At 42.2% G+C, this 21,916-nt stretch overlaps 1 protein-coding gene across 2 annotated transcripts in view; it reads right to left on the bottom strand.

Moving 5' to 3' along the window:
• The window catches only part of col4a4 (collagen, type IV, alpha 4), a 145,169-nt gene extending 123,586 nt beyond the window's left edge, over positions 1 to 21,583 (bottom strand). Inside the window, exons 1-4 of one of the 2 annotated variants that reach the window (XM_065024678.1) lie at positions 21,480 to 21,583; positions 20,947 to 21,037; positions 19,643 to 19,790; positions 8,248 to 8,290 (exon numbers count right to left, since the gene is read on the bottom strand). In XM_065024678.1, coding sequence (XP_064880750.1) covers positions 8,248 to 8,290; positions 19,643 to 19,689 — 90 coding nt within the window. In that variant the 5' untranslated portion in view covers positions 19,690 to 19,790; positions 20,947 to 21,037; positions 21,480 to 21,583. The remainder of the gene's footprint in view (positions 1 to 8,247; positions 8,291 to 19,642; positions 19,791 to 20,946; positions 21,038 to 21,479) is intronic. The other variant, XM_065024679.1, reaches the window with a different exon arrangement.
• Positions 21,584 to 21,916: the final 333 nt, after the last annotated feature.

Raw genomic sequence — 21,916 nt, 5'->3', positions numbered from 1 at the left:
GACAGATTTCAGACACAGCAACATACAGACAGCATAGACCGGATTATTTAAATAAAGTACAGCCACAAACCAGGATCAGTTCTTCATTCATTGAAGTAATTCATTAAAGTTCAATCATGATGAATTAATGCAAAATGACAAGTGATTAGTCTTGACCCATATATCTTATCTGAATCAAGTGGTATGTTGACACCTGAACCCACACAAAAAAAACATGGGGAAAGAGTTTCAAGCAGTATCAGGCAGTCAGCTGAGGACACTTGTACCGTTAAGCCACTTTTACCTTTGCCCTGCAAGGCCTTTGAAAAAACTGTGTGTGATTAACCTTAAGACTTGGAATGACACACAACCCATCCAGCACCAAAACAGGAGCTCAGGCATACAGACACAATGTGGCAGTAAAGACTCTGGAAGATTCATACAATGCTCAATGATACAATATGGGTAAAATATGGGTCTTATTAAAAATTCCCAATTGACTAAGCAATATTTAAAATGTAAAATGTGAACATGCTTAAACTTCACATATAAACATCCCTTTTTCAAGACCCAGTCTTTCAAGGATAATTCGTAAAAATCCAAATAACTTCACAGATCAGAAGGGTTTAAACATAATGAACCATAAACAATTAATGAACATGCACCTGTAGAACTGTCGTTAAAGACACTAAAACAGCTTACAGATAATTAAGGTCACACTTATGAAAACTTAGGACACTAAAGAGAACTTTCTACTGACTCTAAAAAACACCCAAAGAAAGATGCCCAGGGTGCCTGCTCATCTGCGTGAACGTGCCTTAGGCCTGCTGCAAGGAGGCATTAAGACTGCAGATGTGGCCAGGGCAATAAATGGCCATGTCTGTACCATGAGACGCCTAAGACAGCGCTACAGGGAGACAGGACGGACAGCTCATCGTCCTTGCAGTGGCAAACCACGTGTAACAACACCTGCACAGGATCGGTACATCCGAACATCACACCTGCGGGACAGGTAGATGATGGCAACAACAGCTGCCCGAGTTACACCTGGAATGCACAATCCCTCCATCAGAGCTGAGACTGTCTGCAATAGGCTGAGAGAGGTTGGACTGAGGGCTTGTAGGCCATGTTGTAAGGCAGGTCCTCACCAGACATCACCGACAACAATGTCGCCTATGATCACAAACCCACCATCGCTGAACCAGACAGGACTGGCAAAAAGTGCTCTTCACTGACGAGTCGCGGTTTGGTCTCAACAGGGGTAATGGTCGGATTCGCGTTTATCGTCGAAGGAATGAGCGTTACACAGAGGCCTGTACTCTGTAGCGGGATCGATTTGGAGGTCGCGGTCCGGACTGAGCTTGTTGTCATGACAGGCAATCTCAACGCTGTGCGTTACAGGGAAGAGATCCTCCTCTCTCATGTGGTACATTACCTGCAGGATCATCCTGACATGACCCTCCAGCATAACAATGCCACCAGCCATACTGCTCGTTCTGTGCGTGATTTCCTGCAAGACAGGAATGTCAGTGTTCTGCCATGGCTAGCAAAGAGCCCAGATCTCAATCCCATTGAGCACGTCTGGGACCTGTTGGATCAGAGGGTGAGGGCTAGGGCCATTCCCCCCAGAAATGTCCAGGAACTTGCAGGTGCCTTGGTGGAAGAGTGGGGTAATCTCACAACAAGAACTGGCAAATTTGGTGCAATCATCGAGGAGGAGAAGTGCTGCAGTACTTAATGCAGCTGGTGGCTACACCAGATACTGACTGTTACTTTGGATTTTGACCCCCCCTTTGTTCAGGGACACATTACTCCATTTCTGTTAGTCACATGTCTTATAAACTTGTTCAGTTTATGTCTCAGTTGTTGAATCTTGTTATGTTCAAACTAATATTTACACATGTTAATTAAGTTAGCTGAAAATAAACACCGTTGACAGTGAGAGAATGTTTCTTTTTTTGCTGAGTTTACAAATGCAGTCAGTGGGAATAGGGGCCAGGTGTGCGCAATGGAAGTTCCAGAGGGATCCATGACAGTGACCATTGAGACCTTTCACAATGGATCCCTGCATATACAATGAATAAGACAAAATCAAAATCAGATACAGTTGAAGTCGGAAGTTACACCTTAGCCAAATACTTTTAAACTCAGTTTTTCACAATTCCTGACATTTAATCTTAGTAAAAATTCCCTGTCAGTTAGGATCACTGCTTTATTTTAAGAATGTGAAATGTCCGAATAATAGTAGAGAGAATGGTTTATTTCAGCTTCTATTTCTTTCATCACATTCCCAGTGGGTCAGACGTTTACATACACTCAATTAGTATTTGGTAGCAGTAAAATGCCTTTAAATTGGTTGACTTGGGTCAAACATTTCGGTAGCCTTCCACAAGCTTCCCACAATAAGTTGGGTGAATTTTGGCCCATTCCTCCTGACAGAGCTGGTGTAACTGAGTCAGGTTTGTAGGCCTCCTTGCTCGCACACGCCTCCTTGCTAGCACACACAGTTCTGCCCACAATTTATTTTACAGGATTGAGGTCAGGGCTTGTGATGGCCACTCCAATACCTTGACATTGTTGTCCTTAAACCATTTTGCCACAACTTTGGAAGTACGCTTGGGGTCATTGTCCATTTGGAAGACCCATTTGTGACCAAGCATTAATTTCCTGACAGATGTCTTGAGATGTTGCTTCAACATATCCACGTAGTTTTCCTCCCTCATGAAGCCATCTATTTTGTGAAGTGCACCAGGCCCTCCTGCAGCAAAGCACCCCCACAACATGATGCTGCCACCCCCATGCTTCACGTTTGGGATGGTGTTCTTTGGCTTGCAAGCCTCCCCCTTTTCCTCCAAACATAACAATGGTCATTATGGCCAAACAGTTCTATTTTTGTTTCATCAGACCAGAGGACATTTCTCCAAAAAGTACGAACTTTGTCCCCATGTGCAGTTGCAATCCGTAGTCTGGCTTTTTATTGGCGGTTTTGGAACAGTGGCTTCTTCCTTGCTGAGCGGCCTTTCAGGTTATGTCGATATACGACTCATTTTACTGTGGATATAGATACTTTTGTACCCGTTTCCTCCAGCTTCACAAGGTCCTTTGCTGTTGTTCTGGGATTGATTTGACCTTTTCACACCAAAGTATGTTAATCTCGAGGAGAAAGAACGCGTCTCCTTCCTAAGCAGTATGCGGCTGCGTAGTCCCATGGTGTTTATTCTTGCATACTATTGTTTGTACAGATGAACGTGGTACCTTCAGGCGTTTGGAAATTGCTCCCAAGGATGAACCAGACTTGTGGAGGTCTAAAAAAAAAAGGTCTTGGCTGATTTCTTTTGATTTTCCCATGATGTCAAGCAAAGAGGCACTGAGTTTGAAGGTAGGCCTTGAAATACATCCACAGGCACACCTCCTATTGACTCAAATGATGTCAGTTAGCCTATCAGAAGCTTCTAAAGCCATGACATCATTTTCTGGAATTTCCCAAGCTGTTTAAAGGCAGTCAACCTAGTGTATGTAAACTTCTGACACACTGGAATTGTGATACAGTGAATGATAAGTGAAATAATCTGTCTGTAAACAATTGTTGGAAAAATTACTTGTGTTATGCACAAAGTAGATGCCTTAATCGACTTGCCAAAACTATAGTTTGTTAACAAGAAATTTGTGGAGTGGTTGAAAACAAGTTTTAAGACTCCAACCTAAGTGTATGTAAACTTCCGACTTCAACTGTACAATTTAAAACAAACTGTAATAGCGCTCAACACAAATATTTAAGAATAGAAAAAGGACAGGGCCATATAATTCTGGCTTTCTTTTTTAGTAATGCTGGTTTTCTTATCCACCAGATAGTTGGCCATAGCCTCGTATGAAACATCCTGTAAGCTTGTGAGGCTATCAAACATCTCCAATCCAAAGTTAAATCTAGAATTGGCTTCCTATTTCAACAACAAAGCATCCTTCACTCATGCTGCCAAACATACCCTCGTAAAACTGACTAACCTACCGATCCTCGACTTCGGCGATGTAATTTACAAAATAGCCTCCAATACCATACTCAATAAAGTGGATGCAGTCTATCACAGTGCCATCCGTTTTGTCACCAAAGCCCCATATACTACCCACCACTGCAACCTGTATGCTCTCGTTGGCTGGCCCTCGCTTCATACTCGTCGCCAAACCCACTGACTCCAGGTCATCTACAAGACCCTGCTAGGTAAAGTCCCCCCTTATCTCAGCTCGCTGGTCACCATAACAGCACCCACCTGTAGCACGCGCTTCAGCAGGTATATCTCTCTGGTCACCCCCAAAGCCAATTCTTCCTTTGGCCGTCTCTCCTTCCAGTTCTATGCTGCCAATGACTAGCTGCCAATGACTAGAATGAACTACAAAAATCTCTGAAACTGGAAACACTTATCTCACTCACTAGCTTTAAGCACCAGCTGTCAGAGCAGCTCACAGATTACTACACCTGTACATAGCCCATCTATAATTTAGCCCAAACAACTACCTCTCCCCCTACTGTATTTCTTTATGTATTTTGCTCCTTTACACCCCATTATTATCTACTTTGCACATTCTTCCACTGCAAATCTACCATTCCAGTGTTTTACTTGCTATATTGTATTTACTTCGCCACCATAGCCTGTTTTTGCCTTTACCTCCCTTATCTCACCTCATTTGCTCACATTGTATTTTGACTTATTTTTCTACTGTATTATTGACTGTATGTTTGTTTTACTCCATGTGTAACTCTGTGTTGTTGTATGTGTTGAACTGCTTAGCTTTATCTTGGCCAGTTCGCAATTGTAAATGAGAACTTGTTCTCAACTTGCCTACCTGGTTAAATAAAGGTGAAATAAATAAATATCCAAGATGCTTCAAAAGATTTGCAAGTATGTGTGTGTGCGTGTTAGATGGATACAGAAGATTACTTCTGATCCAAGATAGAATGATTCATGGATATGCATGCACATTCTTTTTTTGCATATGAAAACCAAGCAATGAGAGTTGGAGGTTAATCTTAAATCAAAAGGAGAGATAACTGCGCCTCTGTCTGCATGCCTGGCCGGCGCTGGGTTTACATAACCCCACCGGAATGTGGTAACACCATCAACACAAACAAGACCGGGGGAAAATATCAATCCATCACACAGTATTCCCTCTAGGCATAACAGAAAAGTGCTTATAGCCTTCTCATTCCATATGAAGTGCCTGCATTGAGTGTGTGTATGTGTGCATGCGTCCGTGCATATGACATGACCTGTGTCTATGCACAGGTCTGAGATTTTTAGCAGGTCGGTATTTCATGCTGGTTGTGTCTAGAGTGCATCCTGTTTCATCCTGTCCATTGTATTCTGATCAGAATGGGGGAATGAGAGTGAGAAAAAGAGAGAGAGACTAAGAGAGATAGATAGGGGTGAAAGACTAGGGAGAGGCCATACCGCCTGGTATGGCAACTGCTCGGCATCTGACCGTATGACGCTACAGAGGGTAGTGTGTACGGCCCAGTACATCACTGGGGCCAAGCTTCCTGCCATCCAGGACCTACAGTGCCTTGCGAAAGTATTCGGCCCCCTTGAACTTTTCTACCTTTTGCCACATTTCAGGCTTCAAACATAAAGATATAAAACTGTATTTTTTTGTGAAGAATCAACAACAAGTGGGACACAATCATGAAGTGGAACGACATTTATTGGATATTTCAAACTTTTTTAACAAATCAAAAACTGAAAAATTGGGCGTGCAAAATTATTCAGCCCCCTTAAGTTAATACTTTGTAGCGCCACCTTTTGCTGCGATTACAGCTGTAAGTCGCTTGGGGTATGTCTCTATCAGTTTTGCACATCGAGAGACTGAATTTTTTTCCCATTCCTCCTTGCAAAACAGCTCGAGCTCATTGAGGTTGGATGGAGAGCATTTGTGAACAGCAGTTTTCAGTTCTTTCCACAGATTCTCGATTGGATTCAGGTCTGGACTTTGACTTGGCCATTCTAACACCAGGATATGTTTATTTTTGAACCATTCCATTGTAGATTTTGCTTTATGTTTTGGATCATTGTCTTGTTGGAAGACAAATCTCCGTCCCAGTCTCAGGTCTTTTGCAGACTCCATCAGGTTTTCTTCCAGAATGGTCCTGTATTTGGCTCCATCCATCTTCCCATCAATTTTAACCATCTTCCCTGTCCCTGCTGAAGAAAAGCAGGCCCAAACCATGATGCTGCCACCACCATGTTTGACAGTGGGGATGGTGTGTTCAGGGTGATGAGCTGTGTTGCTTTTACGCCAAACATAACGTTTTGCATTGTTGCCAAAAAGTAAAATTTTGGTTTCATCTGACCAGTGCACCTTCTTCCACATGTTTGGTGTGTCTCCCAGGTGGCTTGTGGCAAACTTTAAACGACACTTTTTATGGATATCTTTAAGAAATGGCTTTCTTCTTGCCACTCTTCCATAAAGGCCAGATTTGTGCAATATACGACTGATTGTTGTCCTATGGACAGAGTCTCCCACCTCAGCTGTAGATCTCTGCAGTTCATCCAGAGTGATCATGGGCCTCTTGGCTGCATCTCTGATCAGTCTTCTCCTTGTATGAGCTGAAAGTTTAGAGGGACGGCCAGGTCTTGGTAGATTTGCAGTGGTCTGATACTCCTTCCATTTCAATATTATCGCTTGCACGGTCCTCCTTGGGATGTTTAAAGCTTGGGAAATCTTTTTGTATCCAAATCCGGCTTTAAACTTCTTCACAACAGTATCTCGGACCTGCCTGGTGTGTTCCTTGTTCTTTTGAACCTTCCCGCTTAGCATGATTGGCTGAGATAATGGCTGGGCTGGATGAGTTCGGATTGGTCTGCATGTGGCAAGCTTCTGTCTATAACATGAGTTGGTCAATATTTGTAGGTAATCCTTTCTTCTAACGTGGCCTTTTTTGGAAGATATCAAAGTGTTGCTCTCCACTTTCTAGAGGACTGAGTTTTGAAATCAGTAGAAGGCCAGGTGGAATTAGAGTTGGACAGCTAAGGAGATGGAGAAAATTCTGCCTTTTGATTGCAAATATACAGAGGGAGTCAAAAAGAGAACACACAGAAAGCTGTATAAAACACCTGCATTACATCTTCAAACTAAAGGCAACCATGACATCCGTGACAGAGAGGTGAAGCGTCCATCCATGTACATGGGTAAGATAGTCTAGCTAGCTACATTTTCAGATATTACACCTTTCTAATTTTGTCAGAAAGTTATTTTCATTTCAAGTTAAAGCGTACTGTTAGGTAGGTAGCTAGCTAACGTTACCTAGCTGGCTCGCCAGCTGACGTTACGTGTATGATCTGACTCCACTATGCACGTAACCATTTCCATAGAATGTGCATGATGTCACTGCGACAACTGTCGATAGCTGGTAAATTTTCTCTGGGTATCTACTCCAATGCCAGAGTGCAGAATAACTGACAAATTTACGAATGTTCAAAACCAGTTGAATATGGCCGGTGTCAGTAAACGTTGGCAAACAAAGCGTAATTGAATTGCTGCCAGCAGCACAGTTAGTCACCAACACTACGGATAACATGAAAACAGCCTAACCAGCTCTGCTAAGGCGAGTAAAATGGTCAGTGTGAGCTGTTCTCTCATGTGTCTGGAAGTAGCTAGCAAAAGCTAGCCAACATTACCAGTTAGCTTGGGAGCTTGACTGGTGTTATTAGGTCAGAACGCTCTGATCTACCCTACTCCTTGGCCAGAGCATCTAGTGTGTGTGCTCTGAAATTTTACAAATGGACAACCTGACAACGGTCTGAGTTTACGAACGCCCAGGGCGCAATCTGGCACTCCAGATTGAATTTACGAATACACCTGTAGTATAAACCAGCCTTTAGTCTTGAAATGTTGGTTGTTAAGTACATTGGTTGTTGGTGGTTGTTAAGTACATTGCCTCACATGTGAATCCTTAAAGAGATGGGCTAAGGCTTAAGAGGGTGTGAATGAAGCTGAATGGGTGTAGACAAAGAAGAGCTCTCCAGTAAGTTTACCAAAACATTCAAGAGCCATTTTCTCAAAAGTGAAGTTACAATTTTATCAACTTTCAAAGCATAATTACTTTCCCATTGTTCCACAGCTGTATTGTATGATATACCATTTTCTAGCTCAGTCTCTACTTTTATTCAAAGTATTGAGACCGAATCAAGCCGGTCAGTCACATTTTATCACTCAGGCCGAAATTAATGTAAACCTATGAGATATTTCAAAGAATGTTGGTAGAAACCACTCACTTACCCCCATTACGGCCTGTCCAGCAACGACCATTATCACAAGCCACCTATAGAAGAGAAGACATTAAAGTTAGGGCCCATGTTTGCACCAGTTGGTTTCAGAAGTGGAGAAGAGCAGACCTGCGTTCAATACCATTTGAAATCTTTTTGTGTTTTCTCTTGTCTACTTGGAGTGCCATATGGGAAGGGTTTTCACCTTTTTGACTATTCTATAGGTTACATTGTACCAGGCAGGCTCAATCAAGCCCAGAGTATTAGAAAATATTTGTATTTGAATTCAGGTCTTAATAAAAGCTCCTAAAAAGCTAGATCCTTTCTTCTACAATAAACACACAATTTCCTATTAATTAAAGTTATTTACAGGTGCAAGCTGACTGTGTCAAAATTACTGAGTAGGGCGAGGTGTGAGGGCCCTAGGTTAAGTTTTTTGTAATAAATTGATTGTCAGTTTTCTCATAAATAAGATGTTTGTGAACCACTGCTGTAAGGAATTCTTTCCAAATAATAATAAAAAATAACAAATGTACAGAAAAGGTCAGTGCGAAGGCCAAATTACAGAGGAAAACCTTTTTGAGGCTAATTAAATTCCTTCAATCTGGAAAAAACCCAAGGTTTGCTGGCATACCAGTAGAGGTCTATCAAGCCTTTTTTTGATATACTCAAAGCTCCATTGTTAGGTTGTTTTTAACTACTCCTATGAAATGTTAGTCTGTCAGGTACTTAGCTGGAAGGTCTGATTTCACTATTATTATAACAAGACCCAGATGGCAAATGTATAGATCCAGTCTTAAAAATAGGAGGCCTCTTACACTTCAATGTTGTAATGTAAAAAATGCATAGCACTCAGAATTGAAAAGGTTTACCAGATATTGTTCATCCTGATCAGACAGGTTTTTTACATGGACGTTACATTGGAGATAAATATACGACAGCTTCTAGAAGTAATACACCATCATGAAACATCTAAGAAGCCAGGCCTGGTATTTATAGTGGATTTTGAAAAGGCCTTTGATAAAGTAAGAATGGATTTTATTCATAAATGCCTGGATTTTTTTCAATTTTGGTGACTCTCTTATAAAATGGGCAAAAGTAATGTATAGCAACCCCAGGTGTAAAATAGTAAATAGTGGTTACTTCTCAGAGAGTATTGAATTGTCAAGAGGAGTTAAACAAGGGTGTCAGCTGTCACCATAACTATTCGTTATGGCGATCGAAATGCTAGCTATTCAAATTAGACCAAATAACAACATTAGAGGATTAGAAATTCAAAGCTTAAAAACAAAGGTGTCCTTGTATGCCAAAATCTCACGTTTTATATTAAGTCTGCAAGCTACATCCATGCAATATCTCATTGAAGATCTAGATAACTTTTCTGGACTCTCTGGACTAAAACCTAATTATGATAAGTGTACAATATTACGTATTGAATATTTTAAAAATTCTACTTTTACATTACCCTGCAGTTTACCTATAACATGGCCTGACTGTGAAGTAGACATACGTGGTATTCAAATCACAAGATATATAAATGAGCTCTCCACAATGCATTTTAATAGAAAACTTGTAAAAATAGACAAGATCCTGCAACCACGGAGAGGTAAATACCCGTCTATTCAAGGAAAAATTGCCCTGATTAACTCCTTAGTCATATCTCAGTTTAGTCACTTACTTATGGTGCTGCCTACTCCTGATGATTATTTTTTTTTTAAATGTGCAATTCTGCCCCTGGACAAGGCAATTAACCCACTGTTTCCTGGTAGGCCGTCTTTGTAAATAAAAATGTGTTCTTAACTGACTTGCCAAGTTAAATGAAAGTACAAAATAAAAATTATTTAAAAATTATGAGCACTTTTTTTTCTCGATTTATCTGCCTATCTATATAATGAATAGGGTGGGTTGAGATTATTAAATATAAAAGCACTAAACATCTCTCTAAAATCTTCACTTATTCAAAAGTTTTACTTGATCCATAAATGGTTCTCAAGTAGATTACTAAGAAAAGCTCAGTAATCTACTGTCTTTTTGACTTTGTGCAGATATCCATATCTCATTTTATATGAATTGAAAATTATACTTTTTTCAAAGTATACAGTGGGGAGAACAAGTATTTGATACACTGTCGATTTTGCAGGTTTTCCTACTTACAAAACATGTAGAGGTCTGTACTTTTTTTAATCATATGAACACATCAACTGTGAGAGACAGACTCTAAAACAAAAATCCAGAAAATCACATTGTATGATTTTTAAGTAATTACTTAGCATTTTATTGCATGACATAAGTATTTGATACATCAGAAAAGCAGAACTTAATATTTGGTACAGAAACCTTTGATTGCAATTACAGAGATCATACGTTTCCTGTAGTTCTTGACCAGGTTTGCACACACTGCAGCAGGAATTTTGTCTCACTCCTCCATACGGATCTTCTCCAGATCCTTCAGGTTTCGGGGCTGTCGCTGGGCAATACGGACTTTCAGCTCCCTCCAAAGATTTTCTATTGGGTTCAAGTCTGGAGACTGGCTAGGCCACTCCAGGACCTTGATATGCTTCTTACGGAGCCACTCCTTAGTTGCCCTGGCTGTGTGTTTCGGGTCGTTGTCATGCTGGAAGACCCAGCCACGACCCATCTTCAATGCTCTTACTGAGGGAAGGAGGTTGTTGGTCAAGATCTCACGATACATGGCCCCATCCATCCTCCCCTCATTACGGTGCAGTCATCCTGTCCCCTTTGCAGAAAAGCATCCCCAAAGAATGATGTTTCCACCTCCATGCTTCACAGTTGGGATGGTGTTCTTGGGGTTGTACTCATCCTTCTTCTTCCTCCAAACACGGCGAGTGGAGTTTAGACCAAAAAGCTCTATTTTTGTCTATCAGACCACATGACCTTCTCCCATTCCTCCTCTGGATCATCCAGATGGTCATTGGCAAACTTCAGATGGGCCTGGACATGCGCTGGCTTGAGCAGGGGGGCCTTGCGTGCGCTGCAGGATTTTAATCCATGACGGCGTAGTGTGTTACTAATGGTTTTCTTTGAGACTGTGGTCCCAGCTCTCTTCAGGTCATTGACCAGGTCCTGCCGTGTAGTTCTGGGCTGATCCCTCACCTTCCTCATGATCATTGATGCCCCACGAGGTGAGATCTTGCATGGAGCCCCAGACCGAGGGTGATTGACCGTCATATTGAACTTCTTCCATTTTCTAATAATTGCGCCAACAGTTGTTGCCTTCTCACCAAGCTGCTTGCCTATTGTCCTGTAGCCCATCCCAGCCTTTTGCAGGTCTACAATTTTTCCCTGATGTCCTTACACAGCTCTCTGGTCTTGGCCATTGTGGAGAGGTTGGAGTCTGTTTGATTGAGTGTGTGGACAGGTGTCTTTTATACAGGTAATGAGTTCAAACAGGTGCAGTTAATACAGGTAATGAGTGGAGAACAGGAGGGCTTCGTAAAGAAAAACTAACAGGTCTGTGAGAGCCGGAATTCTTACTAGTTGGTAGGTGATCAAATACTTAAGTCATGCAATAAAATGCAAATGAATCATACAATGTGATTTTCTGGATTTTTGTTTTAGATTCCGTCTCTCACAGTTGATAAAAAATTACAGACCTCTACATGCTTTGTAAGTAGGAAAACCTGCAAAATCGGCAGTGTATCAAATACTTGTTCTCCCCACTGTAGTTAGGGATGGACATTTCTGGATTTTTGGTGGCCTTCCTAATCCATGGTTCAGACACAGCTAGAACATCAGGATTGGCGGAGTGTGCTAAAGCAGTGGATAATACAAACTTAGGGAGGAGGCTTCTAATGTTAGCATGCATGAAACCAAGGCTTTTAAGCTTACAGAAGTCAACCAATTAGAGCGCCTGGAGAATGGGAGTGGTGCTGGGGGATGCAGGGCCTGGGTTAACCTTTACATCACCAGAGGAACAGAGGAGGAGTAGGATACAGTTTTGACTAAAGGCTATAAGTGCGTTCGGAACAGAGAGTAAAAGGAGCAGATTTCTGGGTGCGGAAGAATAGATTCAAGGCATAATGTACAGACAAGGGTTTGGTAGGATGTGAGTACAGTGGAGGTAAACCTAGGCATTGAGTGACGATGGGAGAGGTTTTGTCTCGAGGCACCAGATAAGCCAGGTGAGGTCACCACGTGTGAGTGTTGGAACAAAAGGACTATCTAAGGCATATTGGGTGGGGCTATTGGCTCTACAGTGAAATAAAACAATCACGAACCAAAACAGCAATAGTTGAGGCATATTGACATTAGGGAGATGCATGTGTAGCCAAGTGATCATGGGGTCCAATGAGTAGCACTAGATGAGTCAGGGAGCCAAATTCCGTTGTCGCTGCTACGCTAGGCGAGCTGGAGACAATGCGATTCAGATAGCTAGCGGACCGGGGCTAGCAGATGGGCATCCGGCGATGTCGCAATGGAAGAGCCTGTTGAGACCACCTTGGACGGCTACGTCAGCAGACCAGTCGTGATGGATCGGCGGGGCTCCGTGTTGGCAGTAAAGGGTCCAGGCCAATTGGCAAAAGAGGTATTGTAGCCCAATAATTGGCTGGTGGACCTCTTTGGCTAGCTGGGAGATGGGCCTAGCTTGAGGCTTGCTCCAGGCTAACTGGTGCTTGCTTCGGGACTGAGACGTTAGCCAGGAGTAGCCACTCGGATAGCAGCTAGCTAGCTGCGATGATCCGGTGTAAAGGTTCAGAGCTTGCGGTAGTAATCCGTAGATGTGGTAGAGAAAAAGCTGTCTGATATGCTCTGGATGTGATGGTGTGTGGGAGCTGTCTGTGATTTAACCAGCATGGCTACCACAGCATTCTGCAGCGTTACGCCATCCTATCTGGTTTGCGCTTAGTGGGACTCTCATTTTGTTTTTCAACAGGACAATGACCCAAAACACAACTCCAGGTTGTGTAAGGGCTATTTGACCAAGAAGGAGAGTGATGGAGTGCTGCATCAGATGACCTGGCCTCCACAATCACCCAACCTCAACCCCATTGAGATGGTTTGGGATGAGTTGGACCACAGAGTTAAGGAAAAGCATCCAACAAGTGTTCAGCATATGTGGGAACAAGTCACTGTCATCAAGGCAAAGGGTGGCTACTTTGAAGAATCTGAAATATATTTGTATTTGTTTAGCGCTTTTTTTGTTACTTCACGATTCCATATGTGTTATTTCATAGTTTTGTCTTTACTATTATTCTGCGATGTAGAAAATAGTAAAAATAAAGAAAAATGAGTAGGTGTTTCCAAACTTTTGAATGGTACTGTAGCTACATTACCTTTGGAAAGTAATTCAGACCCCTGGACTTTTTGCACATTTTGTTACATTACAGCCTTATTCTAAAATGGATAAAAACATTTTAAAACTCAGCAATCTACGCACATTACCCCATAATGACAAGGCGAAAACAGGTTTTAAGAAACGTTTGCAAATGTATTAATATTATTTGTATAAGTATTTAGACCCTTTGCTATGAGACTCTAAATAGAGCTCAGGTGCATCCTTATCCCATTGATCATCTTTCACCTATGGTAAATTCAATTGATTGGACATGATTTGGAAAGGCTCACACCTGTCAATATAAGGTCCCACAGTTGACAGTGCATGTCAGAGCAAAAACCAAACCATGAGTCCAAATTAATTGTCCGTAGAGTGCCGATACAGGATTGTGTTGAGGAACAGATCTGGGGAAGGGTACCAAACATTTCTGCAGTATTGAAGGTCCCCAAGAACACAGTGGCCTCCATCATTCTTAAATGGAAGAAGTTTGGAACCACAAAGAATCATCCTAACCCTAACCCTAGAGCAGTCGGGGGAGAAGGGCCTTGGTTTGGGAGGTGACCAATAACCAGATTATCACTCTGACAGAGCGCCAGAGTTCCTCTGTGGAGATGGGAGAACCTTCCAGAAGGACAACCATCTCAGTAGCATTCCACTAATCAGGCCTTTATGGTTGAGTGGCTAGACGGAAACCACATGATAGTGTCGTGTCTCTCACTATGATTAAATTATGACATGCTATTTTATCAAATCGATTACCTAACGTTTAATTGATTATGTGATTGAATTAAACCATGCAACAATTAAACCATTAATAACCTGGGGCACCACGGAATAATTAATTTATATAGAGCAGTTATCTCCTGAATCCACTCAAAGATCTCAAGATCTTTCATAACAATAGCAGTCAATTATTAATCGTCACCTAGATCGGTCTCATTCTGATTGTTGTGAGTACTTGGTTCTGCACAAACCCTAACTAAAAAGTTGAATCAGCAATACAAAATTGGCTTAATTATTTATTTACTAAATACCTAAATAATCACACAGAATTACATATATGTAATAGGGATACCAGTCCTGACATCATCAGGAACTGAGGTTGACTTCCGTCAACAGGCTTTTGTACTGGGGGAGAGAAGGGTGTGTTTCATCCAATGTCTGTTCACTTGGGCGTGGCCACTGAGTGAGCATACGTTTACTTATGAAAACAATTATCTAATTTAGAAGCTAAAATCACATTTCATCTTCTCACAAATAGTGTCATATTTAAACGTTTAAATTCCTCAACAATTCCATGTGAATCTGATGTGTAGACTTTCCAACATACGATTTTTGTCGTCCTATCATCAGATATAATGTCCCAGACAACAACTGATCTGACATCATATTCTTTAAGTACCAACGGACACTTTCAACAGGTTGAGAAAGGGAAATATTGTACCATATCCCAACCTTTTGATGTTACCATACTTTCTCTGTGGTAACACAGGGCTTTCCAGGAGTCCATTCTATAGAGTGGAGAGAAAAGGGGAAAGGGTATTTATGGGGGGGGTCATAAACCTCACCCAACAGGGAAACGTCATGACGATAGCCTGCTTGGAGATTGCCAAGCAGGAAACAAGAGTCTCTAGTCTGATGAAACCAAGATTAAACTCTTTGGCCTGAATGCCAAGTGTCAAGTCTGGTGGAAACCAGGCACTGCTCATCACCAGGCCAATAACATCGCTATGATGAAGCATGGTGGTGGCAGCATCATCCTTTGGAGATGTTTTTCAGTATCAGGGCCTGGGAGACTAGTCAGGATTGAGGCAAAGGTGAACGGAGCAAAGTACAGAGAGATCCTTAATGAAAACCTGCTCCGGAGTGCTCAGGACCACAGACGGGGGCGAAGTTTCACATTGTATGATTTTTAAGAAATTAATTTGCATTTTATTGCATGACATAAGTATTTGATCACCAACCAACCAGTAAGAATTCCGGCTCTCACAGACCTGTTAGTTTTTCTTTAAGAATCCCTCCTGTTCTCCACTCATTACCTGTATTAACTGCACCTGTTTGTACTCATTACCTGTATAAAAGACACCTGTTCACACACTCAATCAAACAGACTCCAACCTCTCTACAATGGCAAAGACCAGAGAGCTGTGTAAGGACATCAGGTATAAAACTGTAGACCTGCACAAGGCTGGGATGGGCTACAGGACAATAGGCAAGCAGCTTGGTGAGAAGGCAACAACTGTTGGCGCAATTATTAGAAAATGGAAGAAGTTCAATATGACGGTCAATCACCCTCGGTCTGGGGCTCCATGCAAGATCTCACCTCGTGGGGCATCAATGATTATGAGGAAGGTGAGGGATCAGCCCAGAACTACATGGCAGGACCTGGTCAATGACCTGAAGAGAGCTGGGACCACAGTCTCAAAGAAAACCATTAGTAACACACTACGCCGTCATGGGTTAAAATCCTGCAGCGCATGCAAGGTCCCCCTGCTCAAGCCAGCGCATGTCCAGGCCCGTCTGAAGTTTGTAAATGACCATCTGGATGATCCAGAGGAGGAATGGGAGAAGGTCATGTGGTCTGATGAGAAAAAAAATAGAGCTTTTTGGTCTAAACTCCACTCGCTGTGTTTGGAGGAAGAAGAAGGATGAGTACAACCCCAAGAACATGACCCCAACCGTGAAGCATGGAGGTGGAAACATCATTCTTTGGGGATGCTTTTCTGCAAAGGGGACAGGACAACTGGACCATATTGAGGGGAGGATTGGATGGGGCCATGTATTGCGAGATCTTGGCCAACAACCTCCTTCCCTCAGTAAGTGCATTGAAGATGGGTCGTGGCTGGGTCTTCCAGCATGACAACGACCCGAAACAGACAGCCAGGGCAACTAAGGAGTGGCTCCGTAAGAAGCATCTCAAGGTCCTGGAGTGGCCTAGCCAGTCTCCAGATCTGAACCCAATAGAAAATCTTTGGAGGGAGCTGAAAGTCCGTATTGTCCAGCGACAGCCAGAAACCTGAAGGATCTGGAGAAGGTCTGTATGGAGAAGTGGGCCAAAATCCCTGCTGCAGTGTGTGCAAACCTGGTCAAGAACTACAGGAAACGTATGATCTCTGTAATTGCAAACAAAGGTTTCTGTACCAAATATTAAGTTCTGCTTTTCTGATATATCAAATACTTATGTCATGCAATAAAATGCTAAGTAATTACTTAAAAATCATACAATGTGATTTTCTGGATTTTTGTTTTAGATTCTGTCTCGCACAGTTGAAGTGTACCAATGATAAAAATGACAGACCTCTACATGCTTTGTAAGTAGGAAAACCTGCAAAATCGGCAGTGTATCAAATACTTGTTCTCCCCACTGTATAACATCTTCCGACAAGATGGAACTGCCAAAGGGGGCGGAGTTGCAATCTACTGCAGATATAGCCTACAGAGTTCTGTCATACTATCCAGGTCTGTGCCCAAACAATTGAGCTTCTACTTTTAAAAATCCACCTTTCCAGAAACAAGTCTCTCACCGTTGTCGCTTGAAATAGACCCCCCCCCCTCAGCCCCTAGCTGTGCCCTGGACACCATATTTGAATTGATTGAATCTATCTTCAGAGTTTGTACTGTTAGGTTACCTAAACTGGGATATGCTTATTAACACCCTGGCCATCCTACAATCTAAGGTAAATGCCCTCAATCTCACTGAAATGATCATGGAACCTACCAAGTACAATCCTAAATCCGTAATCATGGGCACCCTCTTAGATATCATCCTGACCAACTTGCCCTCTAAATAAACCTCTGCTGTCTTCAACCAGGATCTCAGCGATAAGTGATGGGTCCACGGTCAAACGACCACCCCACATAACTGTCAAACGCTCCCTAAAACACTTCAGCGAGCAGGCGTTTCTAATCGACCTGGCCCGGGTATCCTGGAAGGATATTGACCTCATCCCGTCAGTAGAGGATGCCTGGATGCTCTTTAAAATTGCTTTCCTCGCTAAATTAAATATGCATGCCCCATTCAAAAAATGTAGAAATAAGAACAGATATTGCCCTTGGTTCAACCCAGACTTGACTGCCCTTGACCAGCACAAAAACATCCTGTGGCGTTCTGCATTAGCATCAATTATTAATAGCCCCCGCGATATGCAACTTTTCAGAGAAGTCAGGAAACAACATACTCAGTCAGTTAGAAAAGCTAAGGCTAGCTTTTTCAAACAGAAATTTGCATCCTCTAGCACTAATTCCAAAAAGTTTTGGGACACTGTCAAGTCCATGGAGAATAAGAGCACTTCCTCCCAGCTAACAACTGCACTGAGGCTAGGAAACACTGTCACCACCGATAAATCTATGATAATCGATAATAATAATAATACATTTTTCTACAGCTGGCCATGGTTTCCACCTGGCTACCCCTACCGTGGCCAACAGCTCAGCACCCACTGCAGCAACTTGCCCAAGCCCCCTCCACTTCTCCTTCACCAAATCCAGATAGCTGGTGTTCTGAAATAGCTGAAAAATCTGGATCCCTACCAATCAACTGGGCTACATAATCTGGACCGTCTCTTTCTAAAATGATCAGCCGAAATTGTTGCAACCCCCATTATTAGCCTGTTCAACCTCTCTTTCGTATCATCTGAGATCTCCAAAGATTGGAAAGCTGCCGCGGTCATCCCCCTCTTCAAAGGGGGAGACACTCTAGACCCAAACTGTTATAGACCTATATCCATCCTGCCCTGCCTTTCTAAAATCTTCAAAAGCCAAGTTAACAAACAGATCACTGACCATTTAGAATCCCACCGTACCTTCTCCACTATGCAATCTGGTTTCCGAGCTGATCATGGCTGCACCTGAGCCATTCTCAACGTCCTAAACGTTATCATACCCGCCATCAACAAAAGACAGTACTGTGCAGCCGTCTTCATCGACCTGGCCAAGGTTTTCGACTCTGTCAATCACCGCACTCTTAAGGCAGACTCAACAGCCTTGGTTTCTCTAATAACTGCCCTTGCCTGGTTCACCAACTACTTATCAGATAGTTCAGTTTGTCAAATCGGAAGGCCTGTTGTCCGGACCTCTGGCAGACTCTATGGGGGTGCCACGGGGTTCAAATATCAGACCGACTCTTTTCTCTGTATATATCAATGATGTCGCTCTTGCTGCTGGTGATTCTCTGATCCACCTCTACGCAGACGACACCATTCTGCATACATCTGGCCGTTCCTTGGACACTGTGTTAACAAACCTCCAAACGAGCTTCAATGCCATACAACACTCCTTCCTTGGCCTCCAACTGCTTTTAAATGCTAGTAAAACTAAATGCATGCTGTTTAACTTTGTTGTGTGTTCAAGGCTTATTTTTACAGACTATGGCGTGAGGAAACTGTGCAGACACTGTGATTTGAAGCTATAGAGCAGTGGTCACCAAACTTTCCTGAGTAATGATCACTTTCTCAGTCAAAATGCAATCCAAGATCTACTGCTCAGATTTTTTTTAAACATGACTTAAGCCTATGCAAAATTAACCAATTAAAAACTGTTCTGTAGCAATGAGGTTTGTGCAGTTGGCTATAGGCCCAATACATTGTCACTGCATCTTGTCTATGCTTGAATTGCCCTAGCAATGTTGTTCTTAAACCATTTTAGAGTCGTCACAACAGACCCGGGTTTGTTCCCAGGCTGTGTCACAACCAGCCGTGAGTCCCATAGGGCGGCGCACAATTGGCCCAGCATTATCCGGGTTAGGGGAGGGTTTGGCCGGCAGTACTGTGAAAGGTGGGCTCTAATCTGATGGAAATTAATAGGCATACAACCAAAAGTATGTTTCCTTCACTTAGCCCTCCAAAACCTGTCTGCTTCCTTCAGATCTGCAAACACCAAAAGTGGAAGGCACTAGTTGGGGGAAGGGGCAGAGGAGGATGGTGAGGGCAAGACAGCTCCTAATAATGGCTAGAACTGAGTGAATGGTTTCCATGTGTTTCCATCTGCCACCAGCCACCATGCTGGTAAGGGGCTATGGGTTGTTTTGGCCAAGCAGAAATGGAGAAGATGTGAACGGAAGGAAATTAGAGAAAATTAGACAATGAGATCATGAGAAGTGAGTTGGTAATCTGACCAGAGAGGGAGTTTGGTCCAGGTGGTGCAGCAGATAGAGACCGTCATCTCCGCCACTTAGGGCGTGTCCTGCTTCCAGACAAGCCCTTGACCTCTGCCTTGCCTCTGATTGGTGCAACAGCAACGACGAGACTGCCTCTCGACCTCTCCTATGAGATAGACAAACAACGATAAGAGACAGAATACTCTCAGATAGGAAGGTAGATAGAGTACATTTATGTACAGTAAAAGTGTTGGGTTCAATTCCATTGAAACTTAGTCAATTCATAAATCAAATGTAATTTTAATTCCTGAATTTATAAAATCATCCATTTGTTAAATGGATTCAAATGTATCTCCTTAATTGGCGCAGTTAAAGATGCATTAACGAATAAAACAATTATATAAATAAATGAATGTGTAGAGAGTGGATGAATGGATGGATAGATATGCCCCACACACACACACACACACAACTTTGTCATAACAAATGTCTGTGACCTGATGAACTGTGAACAAGATGTACTTTGCGGATCAGTTCTCATTGCACGAAAAGCTGGTTCGTAGGCAGGCAGCCTGAGATAAAGGGCTTATCATTATAATGTATGAATATTTTCAAACATCAAAATGAAAGCCAGGTTATTAGATCACATGCTGAGGTTTTCAACAACAAAAATATTACTGCTTGTGCCCCATTTTTTCTAAGCTAAACCTCAAAACTCGCAACCAATTATGATGTGATGATGATCACCATCATCATCATTATGACCTCTTATTATTACTGATGTTACACAGCTCTCACTGCAATCGTGCACCACTGTAACTGTATTCAAGATAAGCCTGAGGTAGCTTGTGTACAGTATTGCGGGGACACCGTGCTGATTTTGTGATACATGCATACTGAATTGCTTTGACAAAATAGGCCCTCAAGCCCTACTCTGCGAATAGGCCTCCAATCCAGATACATTTGAAACTATAAGAAATCTATTACCGAATCAAATATGTGTGTAACCTACATTTTTCAAGTAAAAATACTTTGAAATGCATGGTCTGAGTATATTCCCACGAAAATCAAATTGGTTCAAATATGCCTAGGTAATAATCCTGCAAATTCAATTAACCTACAATAAAATTGAGCGAAGATATGGCAACGAATGAAACCGTTGCAAATGACCCCCAAGACATGTATAATAGGAATTTGCGCTATGGAGAAAATGAATGATTAGGTCTACCCGTCATATCCTAGATAGGGTGCGAGAATCGTCCCAATCTAACGCAGAGTTTTATTGTAGACAATAAGTGTGCTATGCAATAAAAAACGCTTACCCCAGTCTTGATACACTGTGTCGGACTCCGTTGACGAAATGTCGTGCAAGTTCAAGTCCCACTGTGACAATACTTTCGCATACACTTGTTCCTTAAATCGAAAAACCATCACCTTTATCCCTAAATAGTGTCGTGCAAAAAGAGCCTAGCTATTTCAGAATCGTTGTGTCATTTGGCTTCATATCAATGAAGAAAATAAAACAACAAAAAGTTTAACGAAGTACAAGTCTTAAAACACAGACCTCAACAACCGCTAGTAAGTATGGATGCTACCTCGTCCACTCCGCACCTCATACCGTAACTAACCTAAAGAGCGCAACTACATTTCACAATACATTTATCCGGTTTATTTTTATACTATCAAATGGATTAATAGACCCACCTTAGAACAATGTATATAATACTATATAAAACATATCACCATGTATCATTATTAATTAAAAACGAAATATAAAAACACAGCGTAATCACAAAGTATTACGGTATTTAAGTGTACACCGCTCATTCTTAAATAAGCACTTGACCGTACTCACTTTTCCAACATATACAATATGTTTCTCGACGATTGTATGTCCCACTCGTTCTTATTATACCTCAGCAGTTACACTTTGTTGCCTATGACTTGGGTGTATTATTTAGCCTTAAAATGCTTAGCTGTCAGGTGTGAATGGGGGCTCGAAGGTAAAAGCACTGTCTTTCTTGAGGGTTATCTTTACCACGTGCTATATCTAAGGATAGTGATCTAACCCACCACCTATCAAAGTCCAGAAACCCGTCGCAGTGACAGCGAGCAGTAGGCAATTTCTTCTTATTTTTAAAACACATGTATTCAAGAGGGCTGCTGCATTGCTTTTACAGTTACAAAGATATCCAACTGAAATGACGGACTTTCTCACTTTTCCCGCACTGCTCTGGAGTGTCCTGTTGCTAGTGCTCAGCGGCATCATCACACCCGCATGCACAGATGATG

This window comes from Oncorhynchus nerka, linkage group LG11 (genome assembly GCF_034236695.1).
Source record: "Oncorhynchus nerka isolate Pitt River linkage group LG11, Oner_Uvic_2.0, whole genome shotgun sequence".
Taxonomy (NCBI): Eukaryota; Metazoa; Chordata; class Actinopteri; order Salmoniformes; family Salmonidae; genus Oncorhynchus; species Oncorhynchus nerka.
Note: the sequence above shows the minus strand (reverse complement) of the source record. Positions and strands in the feature narration are given on the sequence as shown.